The following is a 15,320-nucleotide window of genomic DNA, read 5'->3' as shown; positions in this document are numbered from 1 at the left end:
ATCATACTGTCCTGAACTCCAGTACATTGATATGGATTCTGGACATCCAGAGCTTCCACAGGCCAAATACTTTGAAGTCTTGCAATGAAAACCTCAGAGGCATTGGTGGAGCATGGGAGGGTAGGGAAGAGCAAGTAAAGGGCATTTGCCTGAGGACCTTGTCCCTGTTCTCTCACCACTGAAGTTGTTGGTACACTCAAAGAGGGATGGGCTGTGCCTATTCTGTGTGGCTTCTTGTCATCCAGAGCAGCAAGGGTCTCACATTCGGACAAGCAAAGGGTGCGATGTAGATCAATGAAGTCTCAGGCCTAGTAGTTGCAGGAAAAGTGTTGTGGTCTATATAAGTTGCTCATTGAGAGTTGTTAAGGAGTCTCATATTTTGCAAAATCTCTCCTCTGGAGGAAAGGCTCTGCTTGAGTGCAGTCTAGGATGCTCCAGGTAAGGTGATACGCTGTGCAGATTGAAGCAAGGATTTCTTCCAGTTGATTAACAGTCCTACTGACTGGAAGAAGTTGCTCACGTATTGAATTGCTGAGGCGAGACGGTCATCAAGGCATGAGTAGACGAGCGACTAGGTTTGAAGGGAGGGGATTGGGGGGATGGATTAGCGATGTGGTGCACATCAGTATGTAACTCTCAAACAGACCCTCAAAATCGCTGTTGAGAGACTGATGCTGAGGGCTGTGAAGAGAAACGGCATGGGATCCTGCTCCTATACTGTTGAGGGTATTTGCCAACAGACAGTTTAGGAGGTGACCTACATCACCTATGAGACTGCATCCCTTTCTGTTGTGAGGAAAGCAGAATGACGAGTAGGAAAAGCTCATAGTATCATAGAATATTAGGCTTGGAAGAGACCTTAGGAGGTCATCTAGTCCAACCCCCTCTCATAGCAGGACCAACACCAACTAAATCATCCCAAGCAGGGCTCTGTTAAGACAGGCCTTAAAAACCTCTAAGGATGGAGATTCTACAAACTCCCTAGGTAAAGATGAGTTCTGTTTGCACTCTGTGGCAGTGGTGAAGGAGCTGAGGTAGTGCATTCTCTTCTACAGAGTAAGACAAGGACATCACCTCACGCAAGAACACTCACGTAGCCCCCGCACCCCACTCCCCAACAGACATGGCCTTTCGAGGCAGTTCTGCAGCTCAATGAGTCAGACACCGAGTCCTACAGGTGTGATTGCACAGGTTCTTAAAGAAGGACTGGAGTTTAACATGCCCCACTTCTCCAGCTCAGCACAACAGAGCATTAAAATTACCAAAGCACACCTGTGTGAGCTGCTGAGAGAATAGGGCTGCCTCCTGGCCCTGCACCCTGCTGATGAGCAGAGCCCCTGGGGGCTGGAACGTGTGGAAGATTACTGTGGCTGCAAAGGTGTGATTTCTAGTTTAAATTAAGTGTGCATTTGGTGACTGCAGATTCTACATGCCTATGCTCTCAATTTATATTCCTAAATTTGTGGCACTTTTACTGCTTTGTCTCCAAAGAGTAATAAAGGGAATATTTCAGAAGAAAGGTGTAGCTCTCCCAGGGAGGAAGTGCCATCACCTGAAGGTAAATCACACTTAAACAAACTCACAAGGGGTACAAGCATCATGCACAGCGCAACAACAAACCCTCTATGGTTGATGAGTCAAGGGTGTGGACTCTATGACCCTGGAAAACTATGCATGTGGCTGCCCTGCAGGTGTCAGGATAGGGACAGGTCAAGAGCTGGCTGCAGAAATTGACATGGTCTGACTAAGCTGTAGGCCTGTCAAGAAGCAGTAAGGAAATGCTAGGGAGCCCCTAATACAAGGGAACCCCCATCTTCCTTTTTATTCAAGTCTTCTTTAAAACTTTGCTTCTGTGCAGTCAATCATAGTCATAGACTATAAAACCAGAAGGGACCATCGTGATTATGACACACTATACCTCAGGGGAGCGCCCTGTAACCCCCATATTCATCATTTGTGTATAATTCTGATATTTCATATAAAGCATGCCATGTGAAGTATCGTGGGAAAGACTATGATCTGCTGAAACCCACTGTTCCACCTAATATGTGTATCATTAATGCATATAAAATTATAAGAACTGTGTTGTATGGTTTTCACTAAAATATGCTGTGGGTTTGGGAAGCGCCCAGATACTAGCTCTAATCATTAAGGCTAAGATTTTGTCATGGTTATTTTTAATAAAAGTCACAGACAGGTCACAGGCAACAAACAAAAATTCATGGATGCCATGAGCTGTCTGTGACTTTTGCTGCTGCTGTGGCTCCAGGGTTTCTCCTGCGACCATGGTGGCTGGAAGTTGTGGGGTTCCCCTCCCCCAGCGCACACGGGAACCCTGAGGAGGCTGTCGCCTGTTGCTGGAACCCTGCAGGAGGACCCTGAGGAGGACCTTGAGGAGGCCCTTGCCCGTCACTGGAATCTTGAACCTTGCTGGGGTCCCTCTGGCTGCCATCTCCAGTCCTGCAGCCCCAGGGGCCAAAACAGAAAATGTTACGGAGTTCTCTGCAAGTCATGGATTCCGTGACCTCCATGACATAAATACAGCCTTACTAATCATTTTTGTTGCCCTTCTCTGTACCTTTTTCCAATTCTAATGTATCTTTTTTATGTGGGGTGACCAGAGCTGTATACAGTATTTGAGGTGTGAGCATACCATGGATTTATATAGTGGAATTATGGCATTTTCAGTCTTATTATCTATCCCTTTCCTAATTGTTCCTGACTGCTCGCTGCACACTGAGCAGATGTTTTCAGAGTTCTATCCACAATGACTCCAAGATCTCTTTCTTGAGCAATAATAGCTCATTTAGACGCCATCATTTTGTATGTATAGTTGGGATTACTGTTTTCAGTATGCATTACTTTGCACTTAAAAAGGTAAAGGACTGTTTGAATTGAGATGCAGCATTTTGAACAAGGACCTGCAGTTGTGTCTCCTTAAAATATGGGCAGATATGAGTTGTGTGTTCCCATCTTTGACTTTATCAGCAGTGCGCAGTTAATGGCGCTGTTTGGAGAGAACTGATCATCTTGGGGCTCCCATCTAATCCAAAGACCAAAGGCTTCTGCTCCTACAGCGGGGGCCTATTTTGTGACTGAGGCACAAGTACAGTGAAGTGCAGCATGAAACGATGTTACAGATGCTGGAATAGTCCCAAGGAAGCAAGGGAAAAGAGGTATGGGAAGACAAAAAAAGAGGGGCTGGAGAGATGCGGATATTGGTGATCTGAGAGAGTTGATACACCCAAGGTGAGGAGAGAACCCAGAGCTTCCTGTGGGAAGTAGTGCTCTGGTTACGGTAATTCTGCAGCATTTCCCTCAGAACTCATCACCTTGGCCAATGCATTGTCACGGTCAGAATGTCAGTGTGAAAATGCTCTCACCACTTTCTCCATTTCTTCTCTCTCCCACTGAGTCGCCTCCCTCACCATCTCCATCTCCTGGGAACAAAGGGGAAGATCAGAGTGCCAGATCCTCAAATGACCCCTGCCCTAGGGGCACCACCATCACCCCCATAGGAGAAGATATGAGAGTCACATCCCTGAGCACTTTTGGGAGAAGCATTACCACTTTTCCAATCCTATGGAAACAGCAGGTGCACAGGAGCTATGGGGAAGAGTGAAATCTTCTACCAGGGGACCCATACACCATGGCGCAGGCTCCACAGGCCAAAGCAAAACACTGCAGAGCTTCAGAGACCATTCTGCCCCATCCCATTCTCCTGAAGGTAGTTATAGCACCCACCTTTTGCAGGATCTCCAGCTCCTCTGGGGTCAAGTCACGGTCAATGGAGGAGATGCTCTCCAGGCTGTTCTTGCGGCCAATGCCAGCGGCAAAGGGGTTGGCAATGATTCCTGGGGACATCTGCAAAAAAGAAGATAACATCACATGTCAGGAAACCCAGTGCCTTAGACCACAGAGACCCCACCTGTCCCCCGGGGTACTCAGAGCACAGAGAAGCTCTTGCCCCACAGACTACAGTCATGTACCTCTTCAGACCCTCCCCATCCCCTAGGGTACCCAGACCACAGAGACCATCTCACCCATGTGCACAAGAGCACTTAGAATATGGAGACAAACATCACAACCCCAGGTGTTAAACAGGTACATTTTGAGAAAGTGTTCTGACTTGCTTAGGTACCCTCACACAATTTGAGGGGCTGGGGGAGCAGAGGGATTCTGAGCAACTCTGGCCCCTCACAAGGAAGGAGGATCTCAGATGGGAGGCCTGATACAGCCAGGCCCAAACAGGTATGTTACCCATAGCCTACCATCTTCTCAAGATTTCACAGAGGAGGGTCATGTGTGGCCTCTGCCAAAAGCTAAGAAGTAGCTGATTGTCATGGTTATTGTGAGATCTTTGTATGGGAAACAATTTTAGAGCTATGTAACATGTAGAGCTGGGGTAGTCAACAGGCAGACCACGGGCCAAATCTGGACTGCCAGCCGCTTTTGAATGGACCCCGAAATCTTTTTATTTACTTATTGTTATCAATATTGGTTTTTTTTAATTTCCTCTGGAGTCTGGACCTTGACCAAGACATTTGGACCTTGACAAAACATAATTGACTACTTGTGATGTAAAGTATTAAGTTTCAGATCTGTTGGGAATGAATGTATCACCTGAAGCAGGTGAGACTCTTTGGTATTACTCTTGGCCCCTCATGGCAGTGGTAGGAGGCTCTGACTGACCCTGGCCTCTCATGGGGTGAGAGGAGGGAGCTCCTACTGGCCCTGGCCCTTCGTTAAGCAGGGGGAGGAGGCTCTGATTAGTCCTGACCCCTCGTGGCAGGGGAGAGGGGCTCTGACCGTCCCTCGAGCAACATAGGGCAGGGGGAGGGGCTCCGACCGTCCCTGGCCCCTCGTGGCGGGGGGATGGGGGGACCCAGAGACAGCTCCTCAGCTGTCAGCAGTGACAAAGGAACTGAGTGACAGGGGAGCAGCAACACTGCTGTACCAGCAGTTGGGCCGTACCCTCAGCTGGCAGCGTTGGAATGTTCCTCCTGCTGACGTTGGGCAGGGGAAGGGGAGTTCTCCTAAACTCTCTAGCAGTATGATTTGCAGCCCATCTGGCACTGGATGCCTAAGACCTCTGAGTGCGTCTGCTGCACGCCCAGCAGTCTGTGTTGGGGTGGTGAGTACCAGACAGGGTCGGGCTTGGGGGAGCAAGAGCCATTCAGTAATTCACATCTGCAACACATCATGAAGAACCACAGTTACATGAAGTAACCGTTTCTTCTTTTCAGTAGATGCAGCTGTGTATTGCACTTAGGTGACGCACAAGCAGTACACCCTCAGGAGGTGGAGCTCAGAGTCTATGTCAGCAAGAATCACAGGACCATCCTATCAAAGCTTGCATCTGCCCTGGATGATGCAGTGATTGCATAATAGTTCATGAATGTAGGTATGGATGACCACGAAGCAGCCCTGCAAATATCCAATATGGAAATGTCACTGAGGAAAGCTATGGACATTGCTTGTGCTCTTGCAGAATGAGCTCACATCCACTGAGGAAGTGCAGCCAAAGCTATTTCATATGCCGTCTTGATGCAGGATGTCTTCCGTTTAGAGATTGTGAAGAGACTGCCTGATCTTTCATGTGATTTGCCATATGACACAAACAGGCAAAGTGAAGCACAAAACGGTTTAGTCCTGTTCAGATAGAAGGCTAGATGTGGCCTGACATCTAATGGATGGAGACACCGCTCCTCCAGAGATGGATGTGGTTCAGGGGAGAACACTGGTAAATATACTGCCTGGTTCAAATGAAACTGAGAAACCATTTTAAACAACAATTTTGGGTGTGGTCATAAAGTCACTTGGTCTCTGGAGAACTGTGTATTCACGGCTGGGGAACTCCAGATGGGTTCACATTAGAGCCTGCAACTCGCAGGCTCTTCTTGTGGATGTTATCTGTACTAGGAATGCGATTTTTGACACAAATGTGGAAAGGGACAAAATATGGGCTTGAACAGAGGCTCCATCAAAGCTGCTCCGTCCATGTTAAAGTCCACACAAGAACTGACTCTCGGATCAGAAGATGTAGACCTTAAAAGGAGCCCTTTTAAGAATCTTGTTATTATGGCATTGGAAAAGACTGATCTTCCCTGAACAGGGGGATGAAAGACAGATAAGTCACCAGGACCAGATGGGATTCACCCAAAAGTTCTGAAGGAACTCAAATGTGAAATTGCAGAAGTACTAACTGTAGTCTGTAACCTATCATTTAAATCAGCTTCTGTACCAAATGACTGGAGGATAGCTAATGTAATGTCAATTTTCAAAAAGGGCTCCAGAGGTGATCCCGGCAATTACAGGCCAGTAAACCTGACTTCAGTACTGGGCAAACTGGTTGAAACTATAGTAAAGAACAAAATTGTCAGACACATAGATGAACATAATTTATTGGGGAAGAGTCACCATAGTTTTTTGTAAAGGGAAATCATGCCTCACCAATCTACTAGAATTCTTTAAGGGGGTTAACAAGCATGTGGACAAGATGGATCCAGTGGATATAGTGTACTTAGATTTTCAGAAAGACTTTGACAAGGTCCCTCACCAAAGGCTCTAAAGCAAAGTAAGCTTTCATGAGATAAGAGGGAAGGCCCTCTCATGGATTGGTAACTGGTTAAAAGATAGGAGACAAATGGTAGGAATAAATGGTCAGTATTCAGAATGGAGAGAGATATACAGTGGTGTCCCCCAGTGGTCTGTACTGGGCCCAGTCCTGTTCAACATATTCAAAAATGATCTGGAAAAGGGAGTAAACAGCGAGGTGGCAAAATTTGCAGGTGATACAAAACTACTTGAGACAGTTAAGTCCCAGGCAGATTGTGAAGAGCTACAAAAGGATCTCTCAAAACTTGGTGACTGGGCAACAAAATGGCAGATGAAATTCAGTGCTAATAAATGCAAAGTAATGCATATTGGAAAACATAATCCAAAGTCTACGTACAAAACAATGGGTCTAAATTAACCGCTACCACTCAAGAAAGAGATCTTGGAGTCACCGTGGATAGTTCTCTGAAAACATCCACTCAATGTGCAGTGGCAGTCAAAAAAGCAAACAGAATATTGGGAATCATTAAGAAAGGGACACATAATAAGACAGAAAATATTATATTGCCTCTATATAAATCCATGGTATGCCCCATCTTGAATACTGTGTGCAGATGTGGTCGCCCCATCTCAAAAAAGGTTTATTGGAATTGGAAAAGGTTCAGAAAAGGCAACAAAAATGATTAGGCAACAAAAATGATTAGGGGTATGAAACGGTTGTCATATGAGGAGAGATTAATAAGACTGGGACTTTTCAACTTGGAAAAGAGATGACTAAGGTGGGAAGTAGCCCAGGGAAACCAGACTTCAGTTGGGTGGTATTGTGGTTTAACAGCCAGTCAGCATGTTGTGGGAGGTTCCCTGCTGATCCAGAGGCGGGACATCTCGCCATTGTTAGGGCCCTGGGCTGGGATGTAGTGGAGTCTGGTGGGCCTGCGTCCCCCAACGCCTGACACCCCACCCTTGGGGTGGCAGCCTCCCCACCATATGCCATGAAGCCTGCATTTGTCTGTCGCCTGCCAGATCCAGGACGACAGCCTGATTGTTAGCTCTCCCCTGCCAAAGGGTTGGAGCCCCTAGACTGCTTTATTGTGTTGCCCGATTACAGGCCTGAGCCTAAAGACTGCTCATTAGCTCAGCCCCGCCTGAGGGTAGAACCGATAGACTGCCTGAGGGCCTACTGACTGTTTGGGGTTCTACCCTGTTATGAAAGACAAGACACTAATGCCTATTCTGCTAATTCCCCTTACACTAGGGCTGTGATCCAGGCAATGCAGTGAGGCACTGTGGCCTCCCTCCAAACCAGAGGGGGTAGGGACGACTGTGACACTACTACAGGCCCCAGTGAACTCAATTTTCTGAGTGGGAGCCAACACTGACTTTCCGGTGTTTAGCATGAGACCAAGACAGTCAAGCAAGTGCAGTGTGATGCCAACATGAGCAAGAAGTTCCACTCTGGATCTGCCCTTCAGTAACCAGTCATCCATATGCAGGACTGTGTGAATTCCTTTCTTCCTGAGATATGCCATGACAACAACCATGTATTTGGTAAAAACCCAGGGGGCAGAAGAAAGGCAGAATGGGAGCACTTTGTACTGAAAATGGCGCTCCGGCGCGACAAACTGAAGGAACTGTCTGTAGTGAAAATAGGCATCCTGAATGGCCAGAGCAGAAAACCAGTCATGCTGGGACAATGCAGCAAGGACAGTTGATAGAGTGACCACTCGGAATCTCATGACCCGATATATTTGCTGAGGCCACGAAGGCTGAGCATGGGTCTTACCCTTCCTATGGCTTGGGCACCAGAAAGTACTGGAAGTAGAAGCCATGACCCTGGTGTTCTGGCGGAAGCTTCTCCGCCGTTCCCAAAGCCAGCAGAGAGCAGACTTGCTCAAGGGGCAGTATCTCATGAGAGGAGTCCCTGAAAAGAGACAGGGAAGGAGGGTGGGGAGGAGCTGTGGAGAGAAACAGGATGTCATAGCCTGATCTGGTGGTGCTTAGGAATCAGTTGGTGGTGATCGAGCCTCAAGCATTGTGAAAGCAGTCAGCCTCTCCCCAAAGAAGGGGAATAGGGAGAGAGGACCAACGATTGGAACAGTGCTCTGGACCAAGGAGTCAAAATGGGCGATTGGAGGGCACCAGGGGAGGACATGAGGACTGGCCAAACCCCAAGCCCAACTGCTTCATCCTGTGGGATCTCTTCCCCCTTCTGGGGTAGCCCCTTGTCTTGGAAGAGGGGAGAGCTGGCCAAACAGGTGCTGCGGACAATCCTGCTGCTGGTGTAGCTCTTGAATATCACAGTGTCGCAGCTGCACAGCTAGTGTATACACTCCAAGGACTGCAGGATAGCCCTGGAGTCCTTGAAGGAGTGCAGCATCTCAACTGTCTTGTCTGAGAACAAGTATCAGAAGGGTAGCCGTGTTAGTCTGGATCTGTAAAAGCAGCAAAGAATCCTGTGGCACCTTATAAACTAACCGACGTTTTGGAGCATGAGCTTTCATGGGTGAATACCCACTTGGTCAGACGCATGTAGTGGAAATTTCCATGCATCTGACGAAGTGGGTATTCACCCACAAAAGCTCATGCTCCAAAACGTCTGTTAATCTATAAGGTGCCACAGGATTCTTTGCTGCTTTGTCTGAGAACAGCACTGGTCTGAAGGGCAAATCCTCACTGGTTTGCTGGACAGTGGGGGAAATATCTGAATTCTGCAGCCAGGAAGCCCTCCTCATGGTGACCATGTAGGCCATCACCCTGGCCAAGGTATCCACAACGTCTAGGATGGACTGCAAGGATGCCTTAATCACCAAGCATCCTTTGGTGACAAATGCCTGAAATTACTCTCGCAAGGCCTCAGGCAGCTGGTCTGTGAATTTCGACACACATCTCCAGTTCATAAAATCATACTTGGACAGCAAGTCTTTCTAATTAGCAATTAGCACCTGTAAGGCAGATGAGGTATAAATCTTCCTGCCCAGGACGTCCAATCATTTAGAGTCCCTATCCTTGGGGATGGACCTAACCCAGCCCTGCTGGGCTCTGTTCACCATGGTTACAACCAGAGAATTTGGGGCTGAATGGGAGTAAAAACCCTCAAATCCCTGCACAGGAAGGCAGTAGCGCTTTTCCATGCACTTAGTCACAGGTGGTACTGAAGCCAATATGCTTCGGAGGGCTTTACCTGGTCCCAGGAGCGCATCATTAATAGGGAGGGTGACTCTGCCAGGGGCAGACAGCTGCAGGATATCCACTAATTTGTGGGTGTCCTTCAAGAACTCCTCTTGGATACCGAGGGAAGCAGCAAAGCATTACAAAAGAACTTAGTACACTTTGAAACCCCCTGGTACTGAAGGGGAGGAAAAGCCCGGCAGCATGGAAATCATTTGGAAACAAAGACAAGGCCATCAACTTGAGCCAGAGCCAGATCCTTTTCCAGGGCTGATGGGCAAAGACAATATGACTCTGTAGGCTCTGCAGAGAGAAGGAAAGTGTGGTAAGAAAAAACTGAGGAGCGTAGGGATGGCACCACCTCATACAGTCAGGGGAGGGGACATGGCCATGAGGTGTTCTAGAGAAAAACTCTCTGGCTGTGGCGCACTGGGTGTGCCCACACCTAAGTGGAATGCACAGCTGCATTACTCGAAGAAGAAGCCACTCTTGTGCTCTATCAGAGAAGGTTACCTTAAGAAAGGGTTGGTTCTGAGGACCACCTCATCCCAATGGACAGTGCAGTTCTGAGGCTCTGTGCGTAAAACTCCTTTTTCCAGCCTCAGACCCTGACCATGAAAAAATACAGCAGTGCTCACTTTAGCAGCTGGAACATAGCTCTTGTCTGTGCCTGCGGAACACAGTTCAGGCTCCAGGTAGTAATCACATGGCTGAAAGGGGGCTTTATTAATGATGCTATCCTCAGAATCTCATCATGTGTCAGTGGCTAGCAATTACTCCCCACAAGGGGAGAGGCAACTCTAGATTTAATCCTGAGTGGAGCGCAGGAGCTGGTCCAAGAGGTAACTATAACAGGACCGTTTGGAAATAGTGACCATAATACAATAACATTCAACATCCCTGTGGGGGGAAGAACACCTCAACAGCCCAACACTGTGGCATTTAATTTCAAAAAGGGGAACTATACAAAAATGAGGGGTTAGTTAAACAAAAGTTAAAAGGAACAGTGACTAAAGTGAAATCCCTGCAAGTTGCATGGGCCCTTTTTAAAGACATCATAATAGAGGCCCAACTTCAATGTATACCCCAAATTAAGAAACACAGTAAAAGAACTAAAGAAGTGCCACCGTGGCTTAACAACCATGTAAAAGAAGCAGTGAGAGAGAAAAAGACTTCCTTTAAAAAGTGGAAGTCAAATCCTAGTAAGGCAAATAGAAAGGAGCACAAACACTGCCAGCTTAAGTGCAAGAGTGTAATAAGAAAAGCCAAAGAGGAGTTTGAAGAACGGCTAGCCAAAAACTCCAAAGGTAATAACAAAATGTTTTTTAAGCCTGCTAAACAACCAGTGGGGCCCCTTGACGATCAAAATACAACAGGTGCGCTTAAAGACGATAAAGTCATTGCAGAGAAACTAAACGGATTCTTTGCTTCAGTCTTCACTGCTGAGGATGTTAGGGAGATTCCCAAACCTGAACTGGCTTTTGTAGGTGACAAATCTGAGGAACTGTCACAGACTGAAGTGTCACTAGAGGAGGTTTTGGAATTAACTGACAAACTCAACATTAACAAGTCACCGGGACCAGATGGTATTCACCCAAGAGTTCTGAAAGAACTCAAATATGAAGTTGTGGAACTATTAACTAAGGTTTGTAACCTGTCCTTTAAATTGGCTTCGGTACCCAATGACTGGAAGTTAGCTAATGTAACGGCAATATTTAAAAAGGGCTCTAGAGGTGATCCCGGCAATTACAGACCAGTAAGTCTAACATCGGTACCGGGCAAATCAGTTGAAACAATAGTTAAGAATAAAATTGTCAGACACATAGAAAAACAAACTGTTGAGCAATAGTCAACATGGTTTCTGTAAAGGGAAATCGTGTCTTATTAATCTATTAGAGTTCTTTGAAGGGGTCAACAGATATGTGGACAAGGGGGATCCAGTGGACACAGTGTACTTAGATTTCCAGAAAGCCTTTGACAAGGTCCCTCACCAAAGGCTCTTATGTAAATTAAGCTGTCATGGGATAAAAGGGAAGGTCCTTTCATGAACTGAGAACTGGTTAAAAGACAGGGAACAAAGGGTAGGAATTAATGGTAAATTCTCAGAATGGAGAGGGGTAACTAGTGGTGTTCCCCAAGGGTCAGTCCTACGACCAATCCTATTCAATTTATTCAGAAATGATCTGGAGAAAGGGGTAAACAGTGAGGTGGCAAAGTTTGCAGATGATACTAATCTACTCAAGATAGTTAAGACCAAAGCAGATTGTGAAGAACTTCAAAAAGATCTCACAAAACTAAGTGATTGGGCAACAAAATGGCAAATGAAATTTAATGTGGATAAATGTAAAGTAATGCACATTGGAAAAAATAACCCCAAGTACACATACAATATGATGGGGGATAATTTAGCTACAACGAGTCAGGAAAAAGAGCTTGGTGTCATTGTGGATAGTTCTCTGAAGACGTCCACACAGTGTGCAGAAGCGGTCAAAAAAGCAAACAAGATGTTAGGAATCATTAAAAAGGGGATAGAGAATAAGACAGAGAATATATTATTGCCCTTATATAAATCTATGGTACGCCCACATCTTGAATACTGTGTACAGATGTGGTCTCCTCACCTCAAAATAGAAATTCTAGCACTAGAAAAGGTTCAGAAAAGGGCAACTAAAATGATTAGGGGTTTGGAGAGGGTCCCATATGAGGAAAGATTAAAGAGGCTAGGCCTCTTCAGCTTGGAAAAGAGGAAACTAAGGGGGGATATGATAGAGGTATATAAAATCATGAGTGACGTGGAGAAAGTGGATAAGGAAAAGTTATTTACTTATTCCCACAATACAAGAACTAGGGGTCACCAAATTAAATTAATAGGTAGCAGGTTTAAAACAAATAAAAGGAAGTTCTTCTTCACACAGAGCACACAGTCAACTTGTGGAACTCTTCACCTGAGGAGGTTGTGAAGGCTGGGACTACAACGTTTAAAAGAGAACTGGATAAATTCATGGTGGTTAAGTCCATAAATGGCTATTAGCCAGGAAGGGTAAAAAATGGTGTCCCTAGCCTCTGTTCATCAGAGGATGGAGATGGATGGCAGGAGAGAAATCACTTGATCATTGCCTGTTAGCTTCACTCCCTCTGGGGCACCTGGCATTGGCCACTGTCGGTAGACAGATACTGGGCTAGATGGACCTTTGGTCTGACCTGGTATGGCCGTTCTTATGCGCTTATGTTCTTACGGTTGAGGCCTTTTGCAGATAATCACACACAGTAGCCACAAGGAAGGATGGCCTAATGGATAAGACCTGGTGTTGGGAAGCAGAAACCCTGGGTTCAATCTCCAGGTCTACCACACTCTGCATGAGCTTGGGCAAGTTGCTCCTCCTAGTTAATGTCTCAGCTCTCCATCTTTAATGGTATCAGGGTAGATGTGTCAGATGCAGATATACTATGGCAATGGAGCTGATGACAGTGCCTAGATAGAGAGAAATGTGCTTTTTCCAAGGCCCACGGATAAGCTGTTTTGTAGTAACTGCTGAATGTGCATGCAGGACATGTGGAACTGATTGATTTCTTCCTGGAAAGCAGAAGCATGTCAGTGACAGGATTCTAGGAACCTCAGTTCCAACGGGCTGAGGTTTGGGTGGCTACTGGCACGTATGTCAGAAGATCTCTGACTTAGGCACCATTCCTTGGAGTATAGTCTGCATCAGGATTGGGTCAAACACTCACAGACCCTGTGGCCAGTCAGAGCAGCCATTGTTAGCATGCTTTGTTCTCCATCTTCTCCATTGTCCTGCCAGGCATGGTCTCGGAGAGAGACCAACAGCAGCTCTGGGAACATGTCTGGGACAGTTCTTATTGCCGAATGGTGCTGCCTGGCCAAAAGCCTTTGTCTCTTACTGTTTGACAAACACATGGAGGATTTGAGACTCCAAAGATCCAGAGGAGGCTGTGAGGCACCGCTTCCCTGGTGCTAACTCTAGCTTTGCTGAGCCACTTCGACACCAAGTCCACCTTCCTCAATATACCAGACCCAAATTGATTGTAAGCAGGGCAATGATCTAGCCTCCTGGCGCAGTGCTGGTGTCTTTGTGTCCCTGTCTGCTCACGTATGCCATTGCCATGGTATTGTCAGTGCAGCTTTCCCCTCTCCTCCATCCCAATCAATTCATGCCCCCTTTTTCACTCTTGGCTCATTGCCCATGTCACTCAGTCACTTGGGAGGAACGATCCCACCTGTGGAGACCAGTGCAGGTTGTTACACCTGTTCTGACTCTAAGATGAGGTGAGAAGTGATGATTCATAAATCTGCCTCTCCACTAGTCTCTCTCCATCTGCTTTCAGCCCGTCTCATATCTCCTCCTGGATATCTCAACATGGCCCAACAGGAGCTCCTGATCTTCCCTCCCAGTTCTTTCTTCTCCACACCTTCACTGTCACTGCACAGTGCCACGAGCCTTCCTGATACTCAGGCCTCCAAAGTGGGGGTAGCTTTGGTTCTGCCATCTCTCTAGCTCCCCATGGTCGGGCCAAGATCAAATCTTTCCCTTTTCTCCACCAAAACATCTCTGAGATCCAAGCTTCTCTTCCTGTCCATGAAACTAATACTCCCATCTTCATCACTGCAGCCTCCTTCACATCCACCACCCCTCTCTGGTCCTTACAAAATTTGGCTGCTAAGATCATCTTCTTTGGCTGTTGCTCTGACCATCTCACTCCCTTAATGAATCCTCCCCTGGCTCCCATATATCACCTTCACCACTGTCCTTCCATACTTATCTACTCTTATCTTGAATCATATTGTCCCTGACTCCTCAACTTCACCAGCAATGCAGCCCCCACTGACTGTTGTCAGCTTCTCTCACAGACCTGGACCTTCATTCATGCTGCCCTGTAGACACAGAACACCTTTCCCAAACTGGTGTGTAAGGTCCCTACTCTGTCCTGCTTCAAATCCCTCTCTAGCCCTGCCAGTGCTGCACCACTCACGAGAAATGAGTTACGACGGGTTAAGGGTTGCTGCTGCATAGCAGGGCTTTCTGCTCTCTGTGCCTTTCTGGAAGGTGGTATTTTAAAAATTAGACATTAAAGTGTAGAAACACAAGAATCATAGAATTATAGAATATCGGGGTGGAAGGGACCTTAGGAGGTCATCTAGTCCAACCCCCTGCTCAAAGCAGGACCAATCCCCAATTAAATCATCCCAGCCAGGCCTTTGTCAAGCCTGACCTTAAAAACCTCTAAGGAAGGAGATTCCCCCTCCCTAGGGAACCCATTCCAGTGCTTCACCACCCTCCTAGTGAAATAGTGTTTCCTAATATCCAGCCTAAACCTCCCACACTGCAACTTGAGACAATTTCTCCTTGTTCTGTCATCTGCCACCACTGAGAACAGCCGAGCTCCATCCTCTTTGGAACCCCCCTTTCAGGTAGTTGAAGGCTGCTATCAAATCCCCCCTCACTCTTCTCTTCTGCAGACTAAACAATCCAAGTTCCCTCAGCTTCTCCTCATAAGTCATGTGTTCCAGCCCCCTAATCACTTTTGTTGCTCATTTCAGGCAACATTCCCCACACAGCACCCCAGACACCTTATCT

At 46.8% G+C, this 15,320-nt stretch overlaps 1 protein-coding gene across 34 annotated transcripts in view; it reads right to left on the bottom strand.

Moving 5' to 3' along the window:
• SCRIB (scribble planar cell polarity protein) overlaps positions 1-15,320 on the bottom strand; it is a 234,812-nt gene that overhangs the window by 116,300 nt on the left and 103,192 nt on the right. For 32 of the 34 annotated variants that reach the window (XM_050939290.1, XM_050939297.1, XM_050939304.1 and 29 more), the window contains 2 exons: positions 3,745-3,864; positions 3,384-3,440 (listed from right to left, as the gene is read on the bottom strand). In XM_050939290.1, coding sequence (XP_050795247.1) covers positions 3,384-3,440; positions 3,745-3,864 — 177 coding nt within the window. The remainder of the gene's footprint in view (positions 1-3,383; positions 3,441-3,744; positions 3,865-15,320) is intronic. The other 2 variants (XM_050939298.1, XM_050939314.1) reach the window with 1 other exon arrangement.

Source organism: Gopherus flavomarginatus, chromosome 2, assembly GCF_025201925.1.
Source record: "Gopherus flavomarginatus isolate rGopFla2 chromosome 2, rGopFla2.mat.asm, whole genome shotgun sequence".
In the NCBI taxonomy this organism is placed as follows: domain Eukaryota; kingdom Metazoa; phylum Chordata; order Testudines; family Testudinidae; genus Gopherus; species Gopherus flavomarginatus.
Note: the sequence above shows the minus strand (reverse complement) of the source record. Positions and strands in the feature narration are given on the sequence as shown.